Here is a 12,250-nt window from a genome sequence, read left to right as displayed (position 1 = left end):
TTTCTTCTTTTCTCCATTTCCTGAAAAGTAACATTTTTGGACATGCAAGGTTTCCATCTGACAGTGACAATACATTATTATGTATATAAACGTTCAATCAAAATGAACACTGATCTTTTCCTTCAATGAAAAGAAAAGTAAGATTTGGTGAGGGTATAGTGGGGTGTGAGTTAGAAAATAAACTAACCTACCAAACAAAAAATAAATTAACAAAAAAATCTTATTATGAATTGCTTTCCTTTGGCCTAAACTGCAGTTGAATGGAACCATGACTCAGGTAGGGATAATGGGTAGTTAAAATATTTATTTATGGCTTCTTACAGTTTAGAGAGAAAATGTCCTTGTGTTTTGTGATTCTGTTACTTATTGCCACATTCTGTTCACTTTGAAACAAGTGAAAAATTCAGAACCGAACATCCATTTTACAAACACTATGTACAACATACTTCATCACTTTTTTCTCCATTATGGTTTCTTTGACTGTACAAGCGTAATACCACATACACCAATCTATATGCCATTAAAGTTACTAATTCTTATTTACAAATATTTGGTAAAACCCTGATTAATTAGCAACAGTATCAACAGTATTTAAACCAACCTTGCAACTATTTAAACATAAAACACTTTATATATTTAAAATACTTAACAGCAAAGAAAACTTGCCTGTTCTGTCTTTGTTTTCCAAACACTTTTTGTCAAAACAGTTCAAACTCTTAAGTAGTTTCCTTGGTAACACTTCACAGTGGGTTCATTCCTGTTAATCTGAGACAAAGTAAAGGTACAGTACTGTACTGTAAGTAGACTATACCACTATGCAAGTACCACTATGTACTGTAAGTACTTACTGAAACTCTCCCAAATAACATCATGTATGTACTTATATTGTGTTGTGTACTTACCCTAGCAAGCACAGTACACGTTACAGACATTTTCACTGAGCATACTTGTGCGTGAGTGCACTGCTGTTCTAATAAGTTAATACACAAGTTAACGCAGCAGAATGAAGCCACTGGAGCGTGTAAACCCTTCCTCTTGTCTATTACAATTCCCTGCCAATTCCTCTTGAAAAATAAAATAATTCAAACGTTCATTACTTCAATACTGTAATAGAATAAAACTATGGTCCCCAAGTACACAACTGTAGTACAGTGTAACAAGTACACATAACAAGTACAAATACTCAAAGGTCATCATAAACCTAATCTTTACAACATGGGATCGGGGTGGGTGGGGGGTTCACAGCGGAGTCCTGGGACGGAGGGGGGAGGAGGAGGACGAGGGAGGGAGGAGTGAGGAAGATGTCTACTTGTTGTTGTTGTTGATGCTGTTTTCATGCAGGTCTCGGTGTAGGACCCAGATGTCCTCGTGCGGTTGGCTGTTTCCGTTGACGGGGTGGTTGTTGTTGTTGCGATGGTGGTGTTGATGGTTGCTACTGGACGGGACCTGCCTTGTTTTGCTGCTGGACTCAGTTCTGCTGCTGGTTCTGTTGGAGAGCGTCGTCTGACTACTACTACCACTAATACCACTAATACTACTGCTGCTGCTGCTGCTGGCTCGTGGCTGCTGCCCCCTGCTGCTGGGGACGGGGAGCTGGGACTTGGCGGGGCGGGGGGCCTGCCGGCGGTCTGAGGCGCTGTGGGCGGGGCCTCGGCTGGAGGGACGGCTGCTGCTGGGCTGGAGGGTGGAAGACAGAGAGGATAATAGGTTATTATATGATCTAGAGTTCGGGCCGCTAACCTCTAGTATTACAATATTCCTTTTGGTACTAGATTAGCTTTGGATTAGATTTTCACTGCTCTGTGTTTCTCTGGGGAACGGAAATAACAGTGTGAGGACTTAACAGCAATCCATGTAAAACCACCAGAACTCTTATTAAACTAATTCTGCTGCTCCAAGACAATCTGGGACCTTGGTCAAGACCAGTTTCAAAGTCTGAATCCATCATTTGAAATGCTTTAATCGCATAAATATCTCTGTCCTCTTAAATAATAACTTCAGTGACAGTGTGTGTGTGTGTGTGTGTGTGTGTGTGTGTGTGTGTGTGTGTGTGTGTGTGTGTGTGTGTGTGTGTGTGTGTGTGTGTGTGTGTGTGTGTGTGTGTGTGTGTGTCCTGGGCATGACGTTAAACTGCCCCATTGTAACTACCATCGTCAATGTAGTAGGTGCAGTGGATGCATTTGCAATTTCTGTGGACTATGTAGCTTGCATACAAGAAGGCATTCACCGGTGGACTCTACCAACAGCCGACGCTACGTGACGACGGCCCCTCCCGTGAACAGCTACCGGAAAGAGAGGCAATAGACCCGGCGGCCATCCCGCGGTGGGTCCGTCCAATGTCGGAATAGCAATGGGTGGACTTCCAGGCCCACGAGAACAACTACAGAGAGCGCTTTAACACCAAGCAGCAGTGCTAAGACTAAGAACTTTGTTTCCTCTGGTGATCCAGCCTAGGACATACCCACGGACTGTTTGTTGGAGGGTTTCGACAACTTGGGATGCCCAAAGACGAGGCAGAAAGGCTGGCAAAGTATTGTGCTGTCTCTGCTGCCATGCTGTGTGTGTGTGTGTGTGTGTGTGTGTGTGTGTGTGTGTGTGTGTGTGTGTGTGTGTGTGTGTGTGTGTGTGTGTGTGTGTGTGTGTGTGTGTGTGTGTGTGTGTGTGTGTGTGTGTGTGTGTGTGTGTGTGTGTTTGTGTTTCAAGGTCAAGGAATGCATGACAAATGCCCCGTCCTTCCAACTCCACCTCTTAAATACCTCACCTCACATAGACACATCCTTCACTCTTTCAAAACAATGACCACACAACCAGCATTACTGTAATGACAGGATGTATGATGACCAATACTGAGCTTCACAGCCTGGCAATTCAACTGTACATGTGAGATCATGAGACACCACCTGAAGGAGTATTCTACAGTATTACCCACTTGAATCCTAGCGTCCCAGTTCTGTGGCGAACATTTGGCAAAAATAGCCGCTCTACAAGCTAAGTATAGAGGGTTTAAGTGGTCTAAAACAAACAGTCATCTGCCGTCAGGATTGTCATTTGGATCATAGAGTTTGAGTTTGTCTCTGAGGTCGACTTAAACAGTAGTTAGGTGTTTTATTCCAAAGTACAAAATGGCCATATTATGCCCATTTTGGCGAAAGATTATTACCTTGAGTTCACCAAAATACAGAGGTTGGAGCTGTTAAGACCAAGGACTAAAATCGACTGCAATCTTCACAATTTCACCAAGCTCCCTCATTTGTTCAAGTTCCCATCCATGGAAGGGTAAAAAAAATTAAACGCCTCCATGTACAACATAATAAATTGCTTTATGTACATAACTAACTAAAGTTGTATTTAGAATACACCTTCAGTATAGTATTTCTTATTTTTAAACATATCACACATAGAAAGACATTATGTTTCAAATTATACAATGGTTAAAAAATAAATAAATGTATGTACAATATATTTTATATGCTATATTTACACCCTACTGGACAAACTATTTTATAGTTTGGCCAAACTATTTTATAGTTTGGCCAGTAGGCTATATATTTTGCACTATGGTTATTCAGGTGTGTCTGTCAACACGTCCAAATCAAAAGCATGATTTGTACTCCATTGTACACCGGTGTACAATACAAACAGCCGATCTGCAAGCTCACAACGACGCAGTGTGAGCTTGTAGATCGACTACAATGTAGATCGGCTACAATGGAGTACAAATCATTCTTTTGATTTGGATGTGATGACAGACACAACTGAATAACCATAGTGAGTGGTATTGCAATCACTGTACGGCACTGTTGTGACAAAAAGAGAGCTGAGTCAGAAGGCAAAGCTCTTGGCAATCGTCGTTCTAACTCTCACCTATGGTCATAAAGTGTGGGTCATGAATGAAAGAATAAGATTGCGGATTATACAAGCGGCCAAACTTGTTAATAAAGTATTCAATCAATCAATCCTGAGCGTCTCCCTTGGGAGGTCTCTTGGGCATGTCCCACTAGAGGAGCATGGGAAAGGGAAGTCTGGAGCTCTCTGCTGGAGCTGTTACTGGATGGATGGACCATCGTATGACTACGTATAAATTAAGCAGAACTCCTCACCGTCTGTGTCCGGGGTTGGGGGCTTCCTTCCTGGTCGGGTCGGTGGGGGGCTGCGGGTCCTCTGGATGGGCTGGAGAAAACAACATCCAAGTCATCCTTGGACTGGACGATCTACAGACAAAAACACAGGACAAACACTTAATAGATCAATAGGCTGCCAAAACATGTCATTGTCATATCGTACATTAAACACAGACCACTTCACCATTAATGGCTTTATTAGTAGATTTGTCAAATTTTGACAGTTGTGATGATGACAGATTATCTGTCATCAATTGTTAGGGATAATTTTGTCTGTGAGGGTTTGTTACGATTTGGGAAGTTAAAAAAAAATGCCAACAAGCTCATGACTTTAACTTTGGCGCTATGAGCTTGTCGGTCGGCTATTTTTCCCTCACAAGTCCAATAACCATCCAATTTCGTCTTTTTTTTTATGATGGCTCCACTCGGACTCGGAAACAATTTCACGGGTCCCTTCCGGTTCGGGTCCATCATTAAAAAAAAATCTCAGAACCAATCAGGTTTTGGAACAAATTTCACAGGCCCATTAGGGTACTAAATAACCTCGCGTCACCAGGCTTTCCACACAAACAACACAGACACAGACAGAATGAGCTTGAGCCATGTAGTAGTAGCCGGTAGTAGCCTACTGCTGCCTATGTGCTTGCAGACATCCCACCTCTCCCGGAAGTTCCGGTAGACCAGGTGATCAAATGGTGGATTTGCGGGAGAACGATTTCTATTTACTGCTCAGTGCTCAGATCCGGTCTAGAGCCCGCCTACTGGCTTGGTAATCAATCGTGCGAGAACCACAACGATATATATAGCCCGATTTCAAGAGAGAAACTTGTGCAATGTGAAATGCTTAACGATCTGTTTACACGCTGACCATTTCAAATGTCGGGCAGTGTGTAGACACTGCACACTACATCTATTTATTATGCTTGTAGCTGGTCTCCCTTTATACCCATCTGTCTGTCTGTCTGTCTGTTGTCCCCCCGGCTGGACCTCCCGGAAATTGATTTTTCCAGGGTGTGATGCCCGTGCCTGGGTCAATCCACTATCAATAATTTGAGGGGGTATATCCATAATATACGAGCGGCCCCTCCGTCTTTGGACTAATCAACATTTTTACTGAGAGCTGATTGGCTCACAGTTTCATAAAGGCTGCCGGCCAGCCACGAGGTCAACACCTATAATTGAAATGAACGTTGTTTGTGATCGACTGTGACCGCTTTGAAGATTGACATGTCAATAGTGATCGACCGTATCATGAATAGTGGTTGTAAACAAAGAGACTATCTTCGGCTAGACATCTCAAATCAATCTGCATTTTAACCACAGGAACCCTAGGGTTTAAGTGTATAATATCAGGATAGATGAGGCACAACAGTGAGCTTTGTCACACTGTGAACAGACTACAGTATGTAATCATAACAGACAACTGCCATCATCATCCTCGCCACATGTCTGCTAGGGACACTCACACACACGCTATATTTGGAAGACTGGTGTTGATGAATTACTAGTTAAGAGAGATTCAAAACATGAAACATGCAGTATAAACGGTGTGTTTGGAGACATCAATGTAATTTGCAGTTTGAGTTGATTTTTAAACGTAAATTATATGACAACCATTCTCTCCAAAGACATTCTGCTGCATGCAGCATGACACATGAGTTAATTCAGTGAATTGAGACATACAGTAGGTGTGTGTGTGTGTGTGTGTGTGTGTGTGCATTTTAAAAGCTGACATAGTGGCTTTCCCACATGCACTGTGACATTGAAATTTTCCAGACTTTACGATGGGGCTGTACTGTATGTATGAATGCAAATGTCAGACTCAGATGAACCTGACATGCACTGACTTTACGCTGCCGGCTCCCTAGAGTTAAGTCTGTGTAATGTCTGACTCAGATCAAACAGCTCAATGTGTGAATGGACGCTTTGATAGCCCGGTGTCTGTATTTACATGAGCAAGTGGGTGTGTTGATGGCGCTTCTATTGTCGACCTGTCGAGTAGAGAGGAGCCTCTCCGATTTGTTTGGACAGAGATCACTGGGAACAGTTCATTCATTCGGCAATTTGAATTAGCGTTTGAGTTGGAAATATTCAATGATTCAAACTTCTGTGACAACTGACAACACAAAGCCTCTTTCCTGCCGTAGGAATGTGATGAGACATGACCCAATTATTTCAGAATGTCCCTGCACACATGTTTGTAAACAGACCACTGTTATTTGTCCAGCCTCGCTCTGAGGATGGCTCGCTTTCATGAAAATGAAGGTGTAGATTTGTCATTTTTTGATTTGCCATTTGAATTTTTTTTAATGTTTTGCTAATGACCACGGAGGTCCAATCGTAGTAGCACGTTTAAGATGAGCACAATGTACACCTCCTGTACGCCCCTTTGCACCCTTATTGTAAACACAAATACAATAATGGTTTACAGTCCTTATAGTGGTTTGTTGTACTACATGGGTACGTCAGTGGGAGACTGCATATGAAGCACTTTAATTCCTAACATCTATCATTGTGCGTGAGTGTGTGTTGTACCTTGCTGATGTCCGGCTCTGACTTGCTGGAACACATGGAGTGAAGTTCTCTGATCAGATCAGTCTCATCATCAGAGAACACTGACAGACCTGCTGGCTCACCTACAGCTAGCCTGAAACAAACACACATGCACACACATGGCGCAATTTAAAGTCAAGCGTCTCTCAATATCATCCCTACTAATTTATGACAAGACACAAGAGCTTATCATAGGATAACTTGCACCCCAGACAGTTTTTAAGTTACTTGATTCAATGAGATATTTGATCCTTCCTGTATGTTTTGTATTTCTTTTTGGAAAATGAAAAAAAAAAAGGTAATTGACAAAACACCAACGCATTAGAAGGTCAACAGAACCAAGGATGTGTATTTTCAATGAATCTAACATGGTTAGAATGGAGTTTGAAGTTACAATGCTATAATGTTACAATGTTAATATAGGAAGGGGGCATGTCTGACCATGATTATCACATCTAAATACTGAATCAAGCAACTTCAAAACGGGCTCAGCTCATAATTCCGACATCCCATTATTCTGACCATTAGGTGTGAGGATAGGGTTAGGGATAGGGTTAGTTAAAGGTAGGGTAAGTGATATTTTTGGTTAAAACAAACATTTTGTTAAAAGGTTAAAGCGCTATTTTCTCATAGTAATCATTGCTATAGAGTGTTGTTCAGTAACAGGAGTCTCCATGTCTCTCCAGCTCTTTAATAAACAGAAAATACATTTTACGGTAGGTGTCAAAATCTCAGCCAATCAGGAGAAAGTACCCATTTTTAAGCTTCATTTTTATAGTGTTCCAGTTCCAATTTTGCCTGCTCATTTCTTAGCGTCATCACTTCCAATTTCACTTGTTTAATCTATATCCTGATTTAGGTCTCTATCCTGATTGGATAAAATTGGAAATTAAACTGAAATTGAAATGAAAATGCATTTTCTGTTTTATAAAGAGCTGGAGAGACAAGGAGACTCATTTTACTGAACAAACACTCTATAGCAATAAGTACTATCAGAATATAGAGCTATTTAACACTTATTTTAACCAAAGAAAATCACTTACCCTACCTTTAAGTACAAGCAGCTTCATCACAAAAAGTATGAACTTATCAATTATACTATTCTGCCCTCTACTGGCTACAAGTGGCACTGCAACTATCACAACTATTGGAAACTAAGTATTGCATCTATTGTATTTAATTATAATTAAATGTAACACTGTCATTTTAAGCATGTGTTGTCTATCAGCACACTGACCTCTGGCTGTTGCCGTTGGTGATAAAGCGGACATCAGTGGTGGACAGTGAGCCTGGAAAGAAAAACAATAGTTACTTTTATATTTACAGTGTATGTATGCCTGCACTATACTGTATATATGCATACTAAACAGAGTATACAGTGCTGGGTACACTGACAACCATGTTCTGTAAATACATTTCAATTTTCCAATAGGTAGAGGATTGTACATTAGAATCAGAATCTGTTTAGGAGAACATTGAGTTGGTGCATTGCTCTCACAAAGAAAGAAAAATACTGTATAAAATGTAACAGTAAGGTATAGTAAGTAAGGGAACGGCGTGGCTCCAAAGTGGATCTCAGACTTCATGTGACCAGCCTGTGATGTCAGTAGTCTATGACGTACAGGTTTCAGCCTGATCCGGCCACCTTTGACTTTCATTATAAAAAATAAAGTACTGTACAATATTTAAAATATAAAACATATGGAGAAATAAAAGATAGCCTATTGGCAGTGTGCACGCTGATCGTTTGAGTGGTTTGTGAGATTAACGGCATACAAACACACGGACAGTTACAGACTCTCATACACAGCTAGTCTCTAGTAGGGCCACACTGTGAAAATGGGAATACTAATATTGAGACCAGTTGTGAGCAGTACAGGCAATTATGGATATCTATCTCATGAGACAAGTTCATGTTTTCATCTATTGCACAGACCAGATATAACTACAGTGAAAGTAGTTGGTCAATGGGAAGTGGTAACCTCCCCAGTCTAGTCAAAGAAGAGTTGACCAGACTAGAGGAAGAACAGGAAGAACATTAGACTCATAAATCAGTCTCTAAATGCTTCACTCAACTAGAGACCAGTGATTATCTCCCAGCCTAAGTTGCTGAAACTGGGTGGAAACAAGAGTTAAATAAAACAACAACAACAACACCTGCATTGTAGAACCAAACCAAAGTCTTTTGGGTGGTCCTTCATATTGGGGCGGTGACATGATTTCCAAAGCAGTGTAAGTTTGTTAACAGCCGTTCTTGCCACCGTTCTAGCAACTGCTTTGGATTTTCACCAGACGTATTGTTAAGCGGAGTGAGACAAAAGCCTGGTTTATACTTAGCCGTACGATGGTGTCCCGTGCCGACAATTGTGATCTACAACTTCACAATGCATCACTAATGTGAGGCGTTGTGAGATTGTAGACTGAGATTGTAGCTGTTTTCCAGATATATACAACTAGGTAGAAATAAGGTAGACATAAGGAAGAACTAGAAAAGTCGACTCCTCAGAACAGAGTGTGTAATTGCAGTGCAGAACACCTGCATTTAAATCAGTGGTTCTCAAAGTGGGCTCCATGGACCCTCAGAGTTCCTTGAGGGAGTTCCAAATGGACCCTTACAGGTCTGTAACTCAGAGAGTGTAAATATTTTACCAAATAGACCCTCTCAGAGTTATGGGGTCCATGACTTCAAAACATTTTGAGAAACACTGTGGTACAGCAACTTCTCTCACCTTCTCTGAGTGACCCTCCACAGCTCCAGTTGGAGGCGGTGCTTCCCTTCTTTCGTGGGCTAGTACTGGCCCGTCTCCACTGGCCGCTGTCACGCCCCTTCCTTCCGCCACCACCGCCGGTGGTGGTACTTCCTTTACAGGAGCCAATGGCAGACATGGGGAAGGTCCCACCACGAAACTCCAGCAGGTGTCTGTCAATCTCTGTGGAGGACCAGGAAAGTACAATAAATACTGTATCTCCGCCAACGAGTTAATGTTTTCATCTGTCTGTTTGTCCGTTTGTCTGCTTATTTTCAGGATCTTGAGCAGTTATGAATGGATTGCAATGGATTAGAACAACACCTTGGTGTAGGTTCTAGATATTTCACGTATTATTATTGTTGCTGTACCACGTCTTGCCAGAGGACAACCCAGTAAGGGGTCATGTGCACAGAAAGTGTTTTTTTAGCTGCCAGTGCCTTTCTGCTATGCATTTCTATGGTAAAGTCATGCTGGAGCGCTCCTCTTCCCAGCGCCAAGCATTTTTTGGCGAAACACCCTGGGCACCTCAAGCAGACAACAGTTAAACTGGAGCGCCACACCATGAGTAGTCCATGTTTACCGTTATTTCGGCTATGCTATTTCTGCTAATAACAAAGATGACATGACGTTTGAGCATAGCAACAGTTGAACGTTGCGGGTGTCAATAAATGCTCCGTGTAAGAAGCGCTCTGGCGATGATATCCAAAGCACTCCTCCGCACAGTCCCTATTATTATTATTGAGCAGGTACTAGGGCTGGGTAATTAACTGAAAACATATAGAAACCGATATTTAGAAGAACCAAATTATAAATGTCTTATATACAGTATCAACAAATTGACACAAGTTCAAATTAATTTATCAAATCGACTAAATCGATTAGTGTGATTAACCACTTAAGCCCTGTTTTATACTTTGTTGTACAATGGTGGCATGCAAAACAGAAAATAGCCTATCTACCACCTCACAGCGCCTTGCATTGTGATGCGTTGCAGATCAAAAATGTTTACTCTTTTTTTTCACAATCGTTCATCAATCATAATCTAGGCAAAAGTTTGAAATAATAGTAATACTGAAGTCATATCGCTCAGCCCTAGCAGGTGCACACACACACACACACACACACACACGCACACACACACACACACACACACACACACACACACACACACCAGACTCACCGTGTCTTGGTAGAGGACAGCCCAGCAGCACAGCCTTGTTGACCAGGATGCTGAGGGCAGCTTTCACCACCGCCTGCTGACCTGAGGTCAGCCCACGGCTGCCAGGAGACGGTCGCCGAGGCGACGATGGTGAAGTGGATGAGGAGGACGCAGAAGAGCGTTTGGCCGTTACCCGGGAGACGATTGCTTCCTCCACGCGAGGGACCACCACTGCGTTCCACAGCCGCACCAGCCACCTGGGACAGAGGAGACCAGGTTAACCACCGTAACCGGCGGGTGTATTTGCAAAACCGTAGATCTCCGATTTTGGCACTCAATGTGTTAAGAAGAACCCCTGGGGGTCCCCGGATCCCACTTTAAGAACTACTGCCATCCAGGTCCACAGGGCTCCACACTCAGAGGACTTACTTGACAATGACTTGTGCGTTGTGTGGGACCACGGGGCAGGACAGGAAGAGGCGGGGCCCAAGGAGAGCCTCGTGGGTCCCCAGACGAGACAGACAGGCGTTGAGCTGCTGCCACACCTGGCTTACCCACAATACACTGCGCTCCAACGCACCCTCCTGACACCACACACCTGTTCCTGTCTGCAGACAGAGAGAGAGAGAGAGAGAGAGAGTGAGAGAGAGAGAGAGAGAGAGGTGTGAATAGAGAATCAGGGAACGTTGGAAAGAGAGAGGGAAAGAAAAAGGGAGGGAGTGAGGGAATGAGGACGTTGAGAGGGGGGGGGGGGGCAAGAAATACATTTGTAGAGAGGAGAATGAGATGAGGAATATGATAGAGAAACAAGTTTGCATGGATCTATTATGTATTGATTCAGCCAGCCACCGAACTGCATCTATATGTCATTCGTTAATTACCCTCCAGATTCTTCACTTTAATTAGTTTGGATATTCAGTGGCTATTTCTGCAGCCAAATGAATATCGACTTCATCATAAGAGGCCTAATGGAGCCTGAGCTGAAATGAGAAACTCAACAGTAAAGGTTATGAGCAAAAAGCTGGCTCCAGTAATGTGGAATTTATCTTGAATCGTTGCTCTAACAAGGTTTGTGATCTTTAGGCTTGTAGTGGTAAACAAGGCTTTTAATCATTTCATTGCCAATTAATCTTTTTCTCTACAGCACATTGCTTTTTTGTAAAGCACTTTATAAGCTATACTTTAGAGAAAGTACTGAAAACATAAATTGTATTAATATTTAGACCTCTTTAATGTAAGCCATGAAAACCACGAATGTGATGTAAGAGCAAAATGGCCGCCATGTGAATATACAGTAATAATAATAATAAGCTTTATTTGTATAGCACCTTTCAGAACAGTGTTACAAAGTGCTCTGGTTCTGGACCAGCTGTAAACGTTGAATGGCCTTTTGTACACTTTTTGGAAAACCGCATTATGGTTAATGTGGTTCTTAAACCTTTTCACGTCAAGGACCCCCAAATCTCAAGTTTGGCCGTTTACACCCATCAGAAAATATTTTGCACCAGGGACCCCCATATAAGATTTGACTTGTTAAAATGTTTCAAATATATTTCAAATTTGAAACATGACAGTAGATTGTAGATAGCAGATCTACAATCTACTGTCATCATAACTCACTTTTCTGGGTAACCCCTGGAACCCCCTCAAGGACCAATTTTGAGAAC

The 12,250-nt window shown here is 42.2% G+C and overlaps 1 protein-coding gene across 1 annotated transcript in view; it reads right to left on the bottom strand.

The window, feature by feature from the left end:
* Nucleotides 1-284: 284 nt before the first annotated feature.
* The window catches only part of cttnbp2 (cortactin binding protein 2), an 89,035-nt gene continuing 77,069 nt past the window's right edge, over nt 285-12,250 (bottom strand). The window contains exons 17-23 of the mRNA XM_084060934.1: nt 11,013-11,191; nt 10,605-10,840; nt 9,404-9,604; nt 7,912-7,963; nt 6,657-6,768; nt 4,101-4,211; nt 285-1,677 (exon numbers count right to left, since the gene is read on the bottom strand). Of these exons, the coding sequence (XP_083917060.1) occupies nt 1,306-1,677; nt 4,101-4,211; nt 6,657-6,768; nt 7,912-7,963; nt 9,404-9,604; nt 10,605-10,840; nt 11,013-11,191 (1,263 nt within the window). The 3' untranslated portion in view covers nt 285-1,305. The remainder of the gene's footprint in view (nt 1,678-4,100; nt 4,212-6,656; nt 6,769-7,911; nt 7,964-9,403; nt 9,605-10,604; nt 10,841-11,012; nt 11,192-12,250) is intronic.

The sequence above is a fragment of the Gymnoscopelus microlampas genome, assembly GCF_963454915.1.
Source record: "Gymnoscopelus microlampas genome assembly, chromosome: 6".
Classification (NCBI taxonomy): domain Eukaryota; kingdom Metazoa; phylum Chordata; class Actinopteri; order Myctophiformes; family Myctophidae; genus Gymnoscopelus; species Gymnoscopelus microlampas.
Note: the sequence above shows the minus strand (reverse complement) of the source record. Positions and strands in the feature narration are given on the sequence as shown.